Source organism: Mytilus galloprovincialis, chromosome 4, assembly GCF_965363235.1.
Source record: "Mytilus galloprovincialis chromosome 4, xbMytGall1.hap1.1, whole genome shotgun sequence".
Lineage (NCBI taxonomy): Eukaryota > Metazoa > Mollusca > Bivalvia > Mytilida > Mytilidae > Mytilus > Mytilus galloprovincialis.
The window spans coordinates 4,997,307-5,014,464 of NC_134841.1; the positions used below are offsets into that span (position 1 = coordinate 4,997,307).

General features: G+C 33.1%; 3 protein-coding genes across 3 annotated transcripts; 2 read left to right on the forward strand and 1 right to left on the reverse strand.

The window, feature by feature from the left end:
- Positions 1-1,874: 1,874 nt before the first annotated feature.
- LOC143070952 (uncharacterized) lies at positions 1,875-4,071 on the forward strand. Its single transcript, XM_076245053.1, has 2 exons — positions 1,875-3,434; positions 4,027-4,071. The coding sequence occupies exons 1-2, from the start codon at positions 1,893-1,895 to the stop codon at positions 4,069-4,071; spliced, it is 1,587 nt and encodes a 528-aa protein (XP_076101168.1). The 5' UTR covers positions 1,875-1,892.
- A 420-nt stretch (positions 4,072-4,491) lies between these two features.
- On the forward strand, positions 4,492-6,147 carry LOC143071179 (integrase/recombinase xerD homolog). The gene has a single exon (XM_076245335.1). It carries the CDS (start codon positions 4,620-4,622, stop codon positions 5,706-5,708), a length of 1,089 nt encoding a protein of 362 aa, XP_076101450.1. The 5' UTR covers positions 4,492-4,619; the 3' UTR covers positions 5,709-6,147.
- A 2,805-nt stretch (positions 6,148-8,952) lies between these two features.
- Positions 8,953-10,414, reverse strand: LOC143071180 (zinc transporter ZIP1-like). Its single transcript, XM_076245336.1, has one exon. The coding sequence runs from the start codon at positions 10,264-10,266 to the stop codon at positions 9,112-9,114; it is 1,155 nt and encodes a 384-aa protein (XP_076101451.1). The 5' UTR covers positions 10,267-10,414; the 3' UTR covers positions 8,953-9,111.
- Between the last annotated feature and the right edge of the window lie 6,744 nt (positions 10,415-17,158).

Below are 17,158 nucleotides of genomic sequence, written 5' to 3' on the forward strand. Positions count from 1 at the left end.
GTACAGCTACATTTACATGAATCACATCTAACCGTCTGTTTGGCAAGGCGGGTTAGTTTTTGGGGGATGGAGGTGACAGGAAGCACGCCTCTTTTGAAGAACTTTAAATATTGTAAACAAATAACCTGTTAATTAGTTATTTCAAATGTTGGCTTGCTTTACCCCCACCCACTTTAAAAGTGTTTGATCCACGTCCGGTTTATCAAACACTGCTGACATCTAGACTTTTAATGAGGCTACTCTATGTTGACCATTAAAATAAGATAGCGTTTGTTTACTCTAAACAGGAATTTATATATGTTAGATATACTTCCCAGCTCTAAATGAGCGATTTCTTTTTTTTTTTAATTATATCGTCCCATGTCAATGAATTTAATCGGGAACATTTTGAAATCCCATTTAATTAATGTACGCCATGGGCAAGGGTGGATAGGACCTTTATCGGGACTCCGTGATCGGTGTTTTTAAGCTCGGGATTGCGGGATCGACTCTTTCGGATTCCGGGATTTTTTTTTTCTTTTTTTTTCCGATTTTCCTGTTTTAAAGCCCGGCATTTCGGGATTTCGTGTTTTAAGCCCGGTATTGCGGGATCAGGACCCCTCCTTCCCTCCCTCATGGACTTCTGATTTAAAGTTAAAAGTGTAATAATTCATACAAACTCTCAGACAGATTCTTGTGAAATTAATTTCCTCAAAATCATTAGTTAATATAAAAAAATTAAAACATTTCGAGCATTTTGAAAACAAATAATAAAATTTAGAAAACCTACCCTTTGCAGTTCAATTGTACGTAAGTTTGGGATTGCAGCAATCTTCCAAAATATCAGAAATCTGTACTAGAAGTTTCTTGTGTCCAAAACATCTTTAACAGTTTTTTCATCACCAATGTAAAGATGCATCCATCGCTGTCGAAAAATCTTTTTAAACTGAATACCCGCTGTTTCTGAAGCCCGTGCTAGTTTTAAAAAGTAGGCGGAGCCCTTAAGTGTAAGGTCCGAAAAGGGTTATTTTACAGATTCGTTATATCGATGTAAACAAACAAAAATATATGAAATACAAAATTTTTAACAGTGAAAGATGCAATAGGTTAAAACAGATATTTCATATTTTTGGAAAGTTTTGTGGTGTTTCGTAAATTATACCATAGTTTTTGTTGAAACCCCTCGGCAACCTCACTCGACTTCGTCTCGTGAGGTTAATGCCGGGGGTTTCAACAAAAGCTATGGTATAATTTACGAAACACCACAAAACTGTCTAAAAGATATGAAATATCTATAACATATTTGGTGAACGTCAGCCAGACACCAACTAATACATGTATTTATTAAAGTTGAGCATACACGTGTTTTCTATTATGTAAACAATCACACGTGATTGTGTGTCCGCATAGTGGTCATCTATTGGTGTTTATGTTAGATAAACAGGTTTGTGTTTTAAATATATGATATTTCGGATTGGTCAATATTTGTCGCATTGCGTAAATATATTGAATATGATATTTGTTATGTAAATAGCACGGGATTTTTAAAGCGCGAATAGTTGTCTTGTTTAAGTAATTTAAGATATATGGTCATTCGAAGCTCGTATACCGTTCAGTAAGGCAGCTTAGTTTAGGTAAAGATATGTCCGAACCAGTGCTCGATCTGAATGAAGAAGATTTGTTAAGGGACCCCTTACATGGTCAACCCGAACGTCTTAATGCTTCAAATTCACAAGCTAATCAAAACCGTGACTTAGTAGACACTTTTGGCCTTTTTAAAGACTATTTGGATAAGAAACTTGTTGATTTGAAGTCCGACATTCTGTCAGAACAAGACAATCTATCTAAGAAATTCAGAGATGAGGTTAATATTAAGTTCAAATCAGAAGGGAACCGTATTCAGTTTCGATTTAATGAGAACATTTTGGATGGCCTTAACAAAATCCACAAGGATCTCGTATCTGTTGCTTCTCCCCTTTCTTCTATTACTGGTGATTTGGTATGTAAACTTAAAGAAAGAAACAAACTCATCAGGATCGCTGATAACTCCACTGGGGGATGGGCTACGGTTAGAGAATATGAAAGTAACGATATCGCTGAAAATGATGAGGACGAGAAAAAGATTCGCCAGGCTGAGACTAGAGCCCTCAAAACTATTAAGGAGAAAAAGACCCGCCCTCAGCCGTATTCAGCTAGACCTTCTCCAGCAGTTGGGAGTATCGCTACTGCCACTGCTCCTCCTCCAGCTTACGACTTCAGTCGATATCAACAGCCCTTTCGTAGCAGCACTGCACGGCGTGAGCCGTGCCCCATGGACATCTGTCACTACTGCAAGCAGTATGGTCACTGGAAAAGAAACTGCCCACTCAACTTCAAGTCAGCCACAGCTTCTGCACCCAGTTACCAGCCATCCAAACAGCAATGATACAGTTACTGTTAATGATAAGTATCTAGATATAAGTTTATTATCTTCTAGCTATGAATGCAATAACGATGAACTTGATGAATTTATGTCACAAGTTCAATTTCTTGAAAAATTAGAGTTTTCTGCTAGTCATAACTTTAAAGGTGTTAAAGGCAGGCTTGCAAAACATTACGATTTTTGGGTTAAGATTGGAGCTAATGATTTTGTTTTAGATACAATTAAAAACGGTTATGTAATCCCTTTTTTAGTGCCTCCCCCTAGTATGCACATGAAAAACAATAAATCTGCTGTTACTAACTCAGAATTTGTGGAAAAAGCCGTTTTAGAATTAGTTGATTCTGGATGTGCATATGAAGTTCCCTTTACGCCTTATATTGTTAATCCTTTATCAGTTGCCACCAATAAGTCCGGAAAAAAGAGGTTAATATTGGATCTTTCAATTTTAAATAAATCCGTCAAAAAAGAGAGATTTAAATTTGAAGACTGGAAAACAGCTATTCAATTTTTCAAAAAAGGTTCTTATCTGTTTAAGTTCGATTTAAAGTCTGGTTATCATCATTACGACATTTGTCCTCAGCAACAAACGTTTCTTGGTTTTTCCTGGAATAACAAGTATTACTGTTTTTCAGTTTTAGTTTTTGGTCTAGCTTCTAGCCCTTACTTATTTACGAAATGTTTGAGATCTATGGTCAAATATTGGAGACAAAATTCGATTGATATTGTTTTGTATTTAGATGATGGTTTTGGAATGGCTTCGGATTACGAATTATGTCGGAAAGATTCCGATTTTGTCAAAAAATCACTAGAAGAGGCTGGTTTTTTAGTCAATGTAGAAAAATCTGTTTTTGAACCTACCCAAAAGTTAGAATGGTTAGGAATCACTTGGGATTCTGCTCAATTCTGCATTTCTATTCCCGAAAGAAGATTAAATGATTTGTTACAGTCTATAGATGAAATTTTAGACAGATTTTTGTTTTTCTCTGCTAGGCAATTAGCTCAAGTGACTGGTAAGATCATTTCTTTATCACCAGTTCTCGAAAATTTGACTAGATTGATGACAAGATATTGTTACTTGTGCATCGTGCAAAGATTGAGCTGGGATAAATTATTACAAATAGTTTATCCAGCTGAGATTTTGAATGAGCTTAAGTTCTGGAAATCCAATGTGGTTACTTTGAATAAAAAGAAATTGGCTATGTACAGCCCTTCTTCAATAGTAATTTTTTCAGATGCTAGTAATGTAGCCTGTGGGGCTTATACTGTAGAATTGGAAAATAAGATTTTTCACAAAATGTGGAACGAATTAGAAAGATGTAAAAGCTCCACCTGGAGAGAGATGAGAGCAATCGAACAGGCCCTTTTGTCGTTTAGTACTCTATTTATGGGCAAAAGTTTAAAATGGTTTACTGATAACCAAAATTGTGTACGTATAGTACAAGCTGGAAGTATGAAGGAAGATTTACAAAATCTTGCCTATTCTATTTTTTGTATTTGTAAAGAGCATAATATATTAATTGAATTACAATGGATTCCCCGCACATTGAATTCAAAGGCAGATTACATTAGCAAAATGAGTGATCATGAGGATTGGCAAATTTCAAATGAATTTTTTTAATTTTTAGAAAGTTTATGGGGACCTTTTACTGTTGACAGGTTTGCTAGCGTGATGAATAACAAGACAAAAAGGTTTAACTCACTTTTCTGGAATCCGAACGCAGAAGCTGTAGATGCGTTTACACAAAATTGGAATGGAGAAAATAATTGGCTTGTCCCCCCTATTTATTCAGTTATACGCACAATTAAACATCTGATTTACTGTAAGGCTAAAGGGTCTTTAATTGTTCCAAGATGGGTATCTTCGCCATTCTGGTCATATATTTTTAATAAAAACTTGACTTACAAAGCTTATGTTAAAGATGTGCTAGAATTTAAAGAAACGAATAGAATCTATTCAAAAGGAAGTAGTCCGAAGTGTATCTTTGGAACTGAAAAATTTTTATCAACTGTTCTCGCAGTTAGATTAGACGCTAGTCTGTGATATTTCACATGGTCCTGATATCAATTATGGTATTGCAGAGACATGGTGAATGAGATTTTACGTTGTACATATTACTCAGTGGAGAATGTAAAGATGAAGTATTTTTAGCGACATGGCCCTAGTATCATATGTTGTAGTATGATATTGTAGTAGGCATGGTTGATTGTTTAATGTCATATGCATTTTATTATAATAATTTATATGAATACTTGTTTAATTTTCCTTTATTGGGTAACACATTTTTCAGAAGTTTTCAAAACCAGAAGATGGAATGATATTGATTCTTTTCGTCAGTCTCAATCTCCAGCCATGCAGCTCCTGGTAGACCAGATACCTTCCTTTTGTTTGTCATCTAGAGCAGCTAACACTCAACGACAGTATAGATATGTTTTCAACGCTTTTTGTAAGTGGTGTTTATCTATTAATTTTTCAAACACGTTACCTGCTTCAGTTATTTCTGTCGCATCGTATTTAGTTTATTTGACTAATATTGGTAAATCTACTAGCAGTATAAATGAAGCTTTTTATGCTATAAGTTGGGCTCATAGATTAGCCGGAGTTGAAAATCCGTGTAAATCGGATTTGGTTATTTCTGTGAAGGAAGGATCTTTAAGATCTGTTGGACACATTGTGGTTAAGAAAGAACCTATAACACCAGAAATTTTGTATCAAATCGTTATGCTTTATGGTAACGATAAATCTAATCTGAAAGATGTTAGAATAGCATGTATGTGCCTTATAAGTTTTGCTGGATTTTTGAGGTATTCAGAATTAGCAAATCTGACAAGAAATAATATTGTTTTTCATGATTCGTACATAAGTTTACTGATAGAGAGTGGTAAAACTGATATTTACCGTGAGGGTAGAGATGTACTCATTTCAAAAACGGACAAAATTACATGTCCCGTTAAAATGTTGATGAAATATTTAGATTTAGCAAACATCAAGTCGGACAGTAATGATTTGATTTTTCGTCCTTTATCTTTTTGTAAATCTGTAAATGGTTACAAATTAAGAAATGGTAAGCTTTCTTATACTACTGCAAGAGACATTCTGTTATCTACTTTAACATCTATTGGTTTAGACAAAAAGTATTTTGGTTTGCATAGTTTGAGGTCCGGAGGCGCCACTGCTGCTGCAAATGCGCACGTGGAAGATAGAATCTTCAAAAAACATGGTCGCTGGAAATCAGACCGGGCTAAGGACGGATATGTCAAAGAGAACATCAGTGAACGTCTAACAGTAACTAAAAATTTAGGAATTTAAAAAGCACACAATTGCGCCTTTCTTTGTTTAGTCGAAAATAGCTGCACATGCTGGCGAGCTATTCCTATGTAACAAGTGTTTGTTTTTATTTTATAAATACTTTATATGCGTTTGAGGTGACGAATTAGAATATAAATGTATTTATTAAAGTTGAGCATACACGTGTTTTCTATTATGTAAACAATCACACGTGATTGTGTGTCCGCATAGTGGTCATCTATTGGTGTTTATGTTAGATAAACAGGTTTGTGTTTTAAATATATGATATTTCGGATTGGTCAATATTTGTCGCATTGCGTAAATATATTGAATATGATATTTGTTATGTAAATAGCACGGGATTTTTAAAGCGCGAATAGTTGTCTTGTTTAAGTAATTTAAGATATATGGTCATTCGAAGCTCGTATACCGTTCAGTAAGGCAGCTTAGTTTAGGTAAAGACCCCCCACCCCCCTCCCGGATTAAGATGCTTGTACATTTGAAATGTTTTCGCGCATAGATAGAAAGATATTTATTCTATCAGTAGGACATTGTTTGTTCGATTATTAAGATTTATATGTATATATGATTTCTGATTTTGTTTTTCTATTTTGTAGGCTGTCGTGTACTACGCAGCGGTGTGACCGATATCATGACATCGGGACTCAATATTTTGATTTAATAAAATTTAACAGTAAGCTGCACATGCTGGCGAGCTATTCCTATGTAACAAGTGTTTGTTTTTATTTTATAAATACTTTATATGCGTTTGAGGTGACGAATTAGAATATAAATCATTTTTCATTTATGTAACTGTGATTCTTATCTTTCAACTACATTACAATACGTCTTAAAGCATACAAGTTGGTCCAAGGATACATTATATCTGAAACGGATATATTCACCCCTGAATACGACATGTAATTGAAAGACACTATTCACAATTGCCGTTTAGCAGCTTTCATTAAAGGAATGTTGTAAATAAATTTAAGTTGTTTACAAGTATGTGAGGTGATGTGTTTACAACTGCCGGCGGCTAAACTTAAATACCATATATCATTATTAATTTTGTTACATTCAGAAATTAATGTTTTCAAACAATTTCTTAAAGTCCATATAACTTACTTCTTTATTTCTTCACCGCATAAAAGGCCACGCCATGACAAATGGTAAACAGTTCAAACGAGCAAAACTAACAACATGATATAATTATATTGAAAACAATAAACGAAAAACAAAATGTTATACAGCAACAAACGACAAGCGCTGCATTACAGGCCCTTCAATTGGCATACACGAAATGTGACGTGATTATATATGATTAGAGCAACCTCTTATCGAACATATGAGACAATGGTGCAAAAGCACAAAACACTGAAGAATAAACAACACTTAACAAAAACAAATACGATACACATGTAGCAACAAAAGAAAACCACTAAATTACAGACACATACCGAATATGGTGGGGTTAAACTTGTTTGGGTGCGCAAACTATCAAGAAACCTAGACAGTGGTTTAACAACACAACATAAGAACAAACTATGACAATAACTAAAGTTGAAAAGGATTTAACCCATCAGATTGATACAAAGGAAAAAAGAAATACACACAAATGTTTGTATATAAATCAGGAGTCGGTTTCACAAAACAAAACGCACGACTATAATAATACTTTTATTCCAAAAGCAAGTACAGCTTATAGGATATACATTCATTTTTTGACAAATAATTATACATGCACCATATTAAATAAACAAACATATAATAACAAAATGTTTACTACATTGAGATACATTAAATTACTTGTATATAATACAATTTCAAGTATAACGCCGAGTATGAAATTCATAAAATTAATTTCTGTGTTAGATATAATTTTCTCTAATGTCAGCATATTTATTACATTCCAATAAAAATGAAATTCGTCTTCAATGAAACTTGTATTACAATAAATACATAATCTATCTTTCCTGTCAATATTATAATATCTTCCTGTCTCTATAAGCTATTTGTTATGATGGAATGAAGGGCAAAGATAGCATCTGTAGTTCCAAGGCCAGGACGGAAACCGTATTGCGCATCTGTTAGTACGTTGTTTCTCTCACACCATTTCAAAAGTCGAGTATTTAGGATAGAAGTAAACAGCTTTCCAATGTGTGAAACCAACGAAATACCACGATAGTTTTTTTGGATCATCCACATTCCACATCCCCTTTCTTAAACACAGGAACCATTATGCTTTTAACCCACATCTGCGGGAAATTTCCAGTATTTAAAATGTCATTAAACAGTTTACACAGGACTTGTGTCAGTGCAGCTTTACCAGTAATAAGGTATTCGTTTAGTATGTTGTCAAATCCAGGAGTTTTATCACGTTTTAGTTGTCGTATTCCATAACTAAGTTCATTCTCAGTGAATGGGGCGTCTAATTCTTCGAACACATTTTGTATAGACTCTTTTTGATTTTCGTTTTCGTTATGCGTATTTCCCCGACACTAAATTTTGAAAATGCATTTGAAATTGTTCCAGTGTTATAGAATTCACATTATTGTTACGTGTTCTTTTAAATTTCGGGAAAAAACTTTTTCGGGTTATTTCGACGCAACCGATTCAACATACTCCCTTGTTGGTTTTTGTACTGTCTCTTGAGTCTCATCTCTGTTTGCTTGTACTGTTCAATTTAATTCTGTTTTCATTTATACGTTTTTCATTGAAAACTTTTAACGCTGATATATATATTGTCTACGTAAAGTTTTACAGTTCTCTGTAATCCATGGTTTGTCAAGTTTAAATACTGGCTTTTTGGTACTAGCTATATTATTGTCAGCACAGAAGCCGCATTTAATGACGAAATCAGTTTACTTACGATCAATCTTAGTCGTAAGTTTTTTTTTGTGAAACCGACTCCAGGACGTCATATTGGTGTGTTTAACGATGTTCATAGAAGGCATAAAACGTTGCTTAGTGCTCGGAGTTATTAGGATTTCCAAGCGGCATGGGTTTTATTATACACATTTTGAAAAAGTTTACGACGTACGCGAAGTAATTGCAAAGGTTCACCAAAAGTCGAGCCCAAAATAGACAAGGTTTCGAAAAGAAATAAAAAACAAAAAAAAAACAAAAAAAAAACAACATAAAATAAAAAAATCAAAGTGAATTGATTCAAATCATTTACTTCAATCGAGGGATGCTATAAGTCAATACGTGTAACATTGATTCGGACAGATTTACTATTATGCATTATAAATAACAAATTGCTATCTGATTCTTAATACTATGAATAAGTACTTGGTATTATTTATTACTTTATAATATTTACATTGGACTCAGTAATCCCCGCTTTAGTATTTTGATGGATTGTTTTGTGTTTTTCAGATTTTTTTCCCCAGCAATGAAAATATTCTTTTCACTACGTTTTTGTTTAATCCTTATGGAAATATGTCTCTAATAGTTTAGCTCCAGCTGAAACACAAAACCCTAGGAAAGTAATCAATACTTTTATCATGTTGTGATGTTCGTTGAATTCTCGCTGAAGAATCTCAAAAAATGTCACATATAAAAACGATCCTGTTGCAATACATTCTAAAATGGCCGAAACAATATTTTCTGTTGACGATAGATCGTTGACAAGAACTCCAATCAAAATACCAAGAGGAGTTACTAATGAGAAGAAGAACAAGCACAACATAATTTGTTTCATTTTTTTCATGACGTCATTGAGTTGGAGACCAACGCTTGCTGCCATAATACATTTGTGAACAGATATTACTATGAGTAGAGTCCATACTGCTGGAACGGTGTCCTGAAGACCTAAAGCAAGGCCTTCAAATATCATATGAAGAGAAAGGGCAATAATTAGTACTGTGATTCGAAAAACGGACACTTTACCCTCTTCAGAACCATTTTCGGTCCCATCAATGTCTTCGTATTCATGTTCGCTAAAACTTCTTCCATTAAAACTTGAAACACGACCATCATCAATGACGTCAGTTGTTTCGGTTATTTCCGGTTGATCTATAGATTTTGATTGGATACCATCACTATTCAAATCTGAAATACTGGTAGTTAGTTCTACAACAGGAAACGCTTCGTTTGACGAATAAGTACAATTTGTTTGACCTAAATGTCCATTGATAGGATTTCTGGCGGGAGTATTTGGTGAAGTTTTTAGTTCACTTATTTCATATTCATTCTCTTTCAGTTTCCCGTCATCGAATAGTTTGTTTTTATCACCCAACACAGATTTACCTCTGCAAGATGCGAAACATAATCCAAACAAATGTTCTAGAAATAAAATGAGAAAAAAACCGGCAGATATCAAAATTTCAGCAATTGGATATTCCATATCTATTCCTAATTTTATCTCCGCTATCGATTCTGGCATCAAATGAAGGAAAGTAGTACCAAAGAATACCCCACCAGCAAAACAGTTCATCCAGCCTATGTACTTCTGATGTGATGTAGATTTTGGCATTCGCCTTTTCATCAACCGAACAATTCCACATGACAGTACTCCGAAGAAAAATGTAACTATAAATAGACTGCAACACGAAACTATCTTCGGCGTCAGTGCCATTGTTTTACTAACAACCAATATCCTCAAAATACAACATATTTCATTTTATATCCGGTCTTGTCGAAATTTCTTGGACAATTTGTGTATTGCCTTTGACGTGATGTTTTACAGTGTGAATTTATATTTTTTTTTAAAAGTTGACAGTTTTTGATGAATGTTATTAACGTTTATAGCCTAGGGATTACAAACCATAGCAATTAATAATTCGATAGGTATTACACGTTCCTGGTAGCATTTAGTGTATTAATCGAATTGACTGATCATTAAACAGTTTGCAGTGAAAGTGTTACGTAATATTTTCACTAGGAAACTGTTAGTTGATACAAAATATGCAGTAAGAGAGAGGAAGGGATATTAAAACTCATAAGTCAAAAATATTAAATTGGACTTCAGGAAATTTTACATCGTGATTTATACAATAAATCCGAAGATTGAAAGCACATGCAATGCCTCTTTTTGAAGGTTTGGAAAAACATGATTTCTTTTATGCGTAGGGTTTTATTATTTTTTGTGTTAAAATCGGTTCACAGATAAAGAAAGACAATTATAGTAGCATAATGCTGTTCAACAGGTCTGATTATTCCCCTGGAAAATGCCTTTCAGAAAAGGTAGGGAGGCTTTTATACATTTATCATCCTCTTCTTTCACGTGAACTCTGCAAGTAAGGGCGAAATATAGTAACCCAAATAGGCATGGAATATTTGATATGTACATACCAATTTAATTAAAATATCGATCACTGATTTCTTTACCGCCACATATACACAAATATATACATATGAATTTTAATGAGATTGGTCCAGATTAACAAATAAAGATTTTATTAAATACAAATGGACGAAATATCGACCACAATAGTATCTTTACGAAACGTTTTTGTTTGAAATTGATTTTTTTCAATAAAATATGAAAAGTAAAATCACAAAAATACTGAACTCCGAGTTAAAATTGTTTCTCCACGCTAGATATCCGAAAATATGTATTTGTATTTTAAAATATATAGCGTTAAAGTCATAAGAAACCTCAAATCAAAAAAAATAATGCATACGTTTTTTTATAACTCAATGGATAGTTTTCATTATAAAACTGATGTACATATACTTTTTTCTGAAGAAAATTCTTTAATTTATTCCTAATTAGAAGTTTACTTTATTTTAATTGCTTCCTTCCTTCCAGGAAGCAATTCCCCCGACATATTTTCCGTATGCAAAGTGACCTCAGTGTGACCCATCTCGTAAAAATCCGGTGATCACAATACGCATGGATGTCCTTAAAATAAACTATTATCTAAATTTACATGTTAAGCACGTGCTCAATTTCCATGCTTTTTTGTTGATTTTTTGTCGATTGTTGACAAACAGGTGACAATCGTTAAACTTCGGCTTCAAAACACGAACTTTAATTACCTGCCATATTTTCACAACAACACTGACCGATCGAAAAAAAAAATTGACGATTATACGAAATTTACACGAAAAAAATGATAAATTCGTGCACAGAAGACTAAGTTTATGATGTTTGTATGTATTGGTTCAAGAATTGGAAGAACATTATTTTTCACCGGTCACTTGTTTTTTTATGACTTTAAGAAACGTTGGTAAACACCAATGAAATAGTAATCAAACAAATAAAAGTTAACCAAAACTTACATTAATAGGTGGTCTACTGAGGCCTCCAACGATTGACATGCGGTCGCACAGCACATTGGCTATGAATGTTTGCCTCGAGTCTACACATGTCGTAACCTGATCGTGACTTGTCATAAACATATACCATGAGTACCTTTAACAGGGTTTAATTAGTTTTGTATTACTGAGACCATCTCCTGTTATCTTTAAAAATTCAATAAATGCAGACCATAACAATATAAATCATAAAAAAAAAACGTTTAGGATATACGTGTTATAGGATGTACGTTGAAGATCGATCTCAATTTCAGAAAAGAAATATCAAAAAAACTAAGTCTAAGAATGCCAGTTTGTCTGTTGTTGAAAAAAATAAGCCCACTTTGTTCCACCGGAGATCAAATAAAGGCAACAATAGGCTACCTTACGATTTGCAACAATGGCAAAACTGATACTGTGTATGGTAAGCAATCAACGGCTCTGAAATGATAAAATGTAAAACAATTTTAAAAATGTGAAGCAACAGTAGATTTACCGATGTTCCAATTTCATAAACTTATTCAGAAGATACAATTCAACGTACCCCCTTCTAAAAAACCCCGAGGCAATCCCATGAACTCCAAAATATACCGGTAATTTAACGAGGAAAACCAACGGTCTGAAACAAATACGAAAAAAAATCTTATCCGACAGCAAAAACGACAAGCACTGAAATATAGGCTCATGACCTGGGACAGAAATATGTTCAATGTGGCGGGGTTATTAATATTTGTCAGCACTGGACCTTACCCTTTACCTTGGACAGTGTTATAACAGCACACTATTTTGCAAAGTTGTCCATATCTTAGTACAAAAAGTATCACTTTGTCTTCTTTCGCTGGTACCACCTGCCTCATATTTTTCTTATGCCAAACATTTTATTTTATCCAGTTCTTAGGCGTCTGGTGCCGACCAACACAAATCTGCCCTCAGCAGGAAAATTGCCAATCGTTAGAATGAGTTGTTCTAAACTGCTTCAAATAATTTCTTCCTCTTATTTTTCCCTGATGCCATCCAGTGAATATTGAAATATTGAAAGCTGTTCAAAGTAGAAACCAGTCAAATATGACACATCACTTTCAGCTTATGCTATAGAAATAATTCATTGAAATAAAAATGAAGGAAATTATAAAATTATTGAAACGAAATAGAAGTATTCGTTCTTTTCCGTCTTATTTTTATAATGGGTTGATCATTTGATGTCTCCCTGATATCAAAGTTATCTTATAAATAAATAAATATCAAGTTAAATAATACCCATGGTTATTATATTGATCATACACATGCACTCTTGCTAAAAAAATTAGATTTATGATTTTCTTTTTCCATGTAAGTTTGAAAAAAACCACACAGTGTGATGCAAACCTAAAACAACTCACAACCTGACAAGTACCAAAATACAAATTTTGTTGCAATCATATTAATTTTTGTCTCTCTTGACCCCACTGTTTATGTCCGTTTTTCATAGATGAAGTTCATACGAGGACCTTTATTTGTAGACCTTAATGCAGGTAACTCACTTTTGAAGTACAATTTCAAAATTTGACAGATTTTCACCTCAACTAGTCTCACCTGGCTGTCAGAGTTCAGTTGCCATATCAACTGCTGTTAAAAATAATCCATTTTAAAGATATTCGCACATTTGTTGAACCCTAAAATGCAGAAAAATGAGTTTGAAAGCTCTTTAAAAAATTAGGAACCTTGTTGTAAAGAGGAAATAAATCCAACGAAACTTCTTAAAAACATTGCACCCTTTAGACGTTACGCACGATATTGCGTCCCAATTGGTAACGTCAAAATTTTTAACGTTTTACGAAGGTAATCGAGTATACTTTGTTCGTTTTGTTTGTAATCAATTTTGATCGATATGGATACTTCAAAGTCTTGGATATGTATGAAATATGTCCTACTGGTAGTTACGCAAGCAAAAATAAACAATACAAAATAGGTATTTGGTTGAGAAAATAGTGCCTATAGTATATTATATAATGCGTTGGTCACCCGTTAATTTAAGAAAAGAGGGACGGGAGGAAGCAATTCATGTTGCTTAAATAACATAGTTTTTGTGTTTTGTGCTTTTATCTTTTATCTTTTTTAAAATGTTGTTGGTTTTTTTTTTTTTTTGGTTTTTTTGGGGGGGAGGGGGAGGGGTGTGTGTGATGATAAGTGAAAAGATTTTAATGAAAAAGACTTCTGCTGTTACAACGGAGTAATTAAATCAAGAAAGAGAATGATTGCGTGAAAAATAATTATATTCATCTGATATGTTTACAAGCTTTGTATAATATCGAAGTGTAACTCCTCAGGTACAACAATTTTACTGCCTCCTTCAATTTCAGCGCAAATGAATTAAATGTACAACCCCAGTCATCTGAAATATTTTACCTATTTATTGACAAATTACCATATGTTTTATTTTCTTTTCATTTAAGATAATTATTCATTTTCTATTTGATTATATTCTATGATTCTATCTATTTTCGAAATTTGTAATTTTGTTATTTTGTTTTGTCCTCTGATCTGAAAACATGAAATCGAACCGTACTTGTTATTTAAAAACAATGAAATATCGTTCATATATATATCATATGATAATACGAACTGCTTTCAATTTCGATCGCCAAGGAGAGTGATTGGCCAAATGAGTTCATATATTTGCAAATATTTAAACTTAAGTTCGCCTGATGTCCGGCTTCTCCTACCTATGATGACAGGTCAATAAAATGCAACAAATGTCGCTAATACATGTAGCGGTGTTCAACACTAAAACAAAGAACAAACTTTTAGAAATAATTTGAAAACACATATATGTATAGCGTCCCGAATCGAAAACGTTCAAAACGTAAGAAAATTGTTCAGTGGAAAAATTTGCAAGACATTTGATTTGTTAAAAAACGAAGTCATTTCGACTTCATAGCTTATCAAAAAGTATGTTATCGTATTGTGGGGTGAAAGCACAATTACGCAAAAGCACTATTTTGTATGCTACACATTTAATATTTAATATAATGACGTTGAAACTGACAGTGTTTTGGTAAAAAGCGTCGAAATTCGACATTGGACAATCTTGCAAGACATTTTCCCGAAGCTAATGCGTTTTTATTTGTGGTGCGAGTGCTGTAAAATTCCGGATTTGAAATGGTCTATCTAAGCACTTTAGTAGGAATAATTTATGAAAACCAAATTTTATATCTTCTAATATTTTAAAAAGCGGTAACTTTTGATAACTTACCATTTTCCGAAACCTGACCATGGCGAGGATTATTCATTTTTGAAAAAAACAGCTTTGACCGTTCCATCAACACAAAAAACAGCAATGACTTCATAAATAATATATAACGTTAATCATTCATACGAATTTTCGCGGATTTTAAACTCTTTTTTAGACCACAAAAATTCCCGCAAAAGTTATTTTGCGAATAATTTGTTACGTCTGACACGCATATTTATGACGTTTTGGCAATATTTGTATCATTATTGGAAACTATTATGAAAAGTTAAAGAATATTTTTTTTATATTTTTGGAAACAGTAATACCTGCTTAATCTATGGATATATATTTCATGAAGCTGAATTATTTAGATTTCATAAAAGAGCTATTTATCAAATTGCTCTGTCGTATTTCACGTCATTGACGCAATAACGTGCTTAACGTCCTAGACTTTGAGGAATGAACAATTTCCCTTCTAGAACCCATTTTAAATTAAGGATACACATATAATGTATATATCTACTGAAGTCAATAAATTCATATAGATACCGTCTCGATGATCTCTGGGTAGCACGCTCGTCTGGAATGTGTTTGATTCCCGACATGATTCCCGACAGGATCAAACCGAAATTAAGAAAATTGGTATTTGCCTCCTCTGCACAAAGCACGAATCATTAACAAATTATAAGCCTGGTACCTTTGATAACTATTCACTAGTCAGAGGAAATATCCTTTTCTCGAAGTGGTAATGGGGAGTTTTGCGCTTAAACATTATTTTGTTATTTGATTTTGCCATGTGATTATGGACTTTCCGAATTGATTTTACTCTAAGTTCAGTATCTTTTGTGATTTTACTTTTTACATGCAATTTGTTAGTTTGCCAGTAGACTTTCCTTGCCCTGATTTAACGATGAACAAACAAAGGAAATTAAAATTCTAAATGTTTTTTTTCTGGTTGACATGGTTATTGTCTTCATCAAATGCAACATGAAGTATCTTATTATTCATTAGTCTAATTCATTTGTCAACATTGTACTTCCTGAATAAATAAAACTGATTTGATTTGATAATGATTATCTCTATTTTTTTCATCAAACAGTATCAACAGGAGTCATGCAATATACAAGTTCCATGCAACATGACCATAAGATCAAAGGAATGCATATTAATGATTTCTTTTACGCTAAATTATAATCCAGGTATTTTATTCCCTGCAAGCATTGGTACGATCACAACTTCCTTGTGCCAGAACAATCTTTACGATAGCTTACACGCGATAGAAAAAACAAGAATGTGTTGATAAGAAATTATAGTTAAATTTGGTATCAATACAATTGTATCGACGTAGATAATAATTGCTATAATATTGCATATATAAAAGAGAGGCGACAGATAACAAAAGGATATTCAAGATCATCAGTCGGAAAGATACTGACATTTAACCATGGAAAAAAAAACGAAACTACGAACACTGAAACAGTACACATAACATATAAAGAAAACTAAAGAGCGAGCTCATCAACTCACCAAAACATGTATAACGACAGCAATGTTAGTTTGAAGGTCAGGAAGTGTAAATTGTCAATGTCACATATAAGCAAGATTTGAGCATGTAAAACTTTATCAAAACGAAAATTCAAAAGTAATAATACACGTCTGAAATATTCGTGTTTTTTTTAATGTATGAGAATAAGAATATGAAGCACGTAATATCAGCCCAAAATTATAACTAAATATTTCAATCAGATTCAAACCAGTTTCAATCCATCATTTTCTACATTTGAAAATGCCTGTACCAAGTCAGGAATATGACAGTTGTCCATTTGTTTGATATGTTTTATCCTTTGATTTTGCCATTTGATTAGGGACTTTCCGTTTTGAATTTTCCTCGGAGTTCAATATTTTTGTGATTTTATTTTTCACTTCATTTTCAACCAATTCTTAGATTTTTTTTTTGAAAATGATAGGTTGTTGCCACATACAAATCAATTTTAAAGATATGCAAAAGAAATTGTTA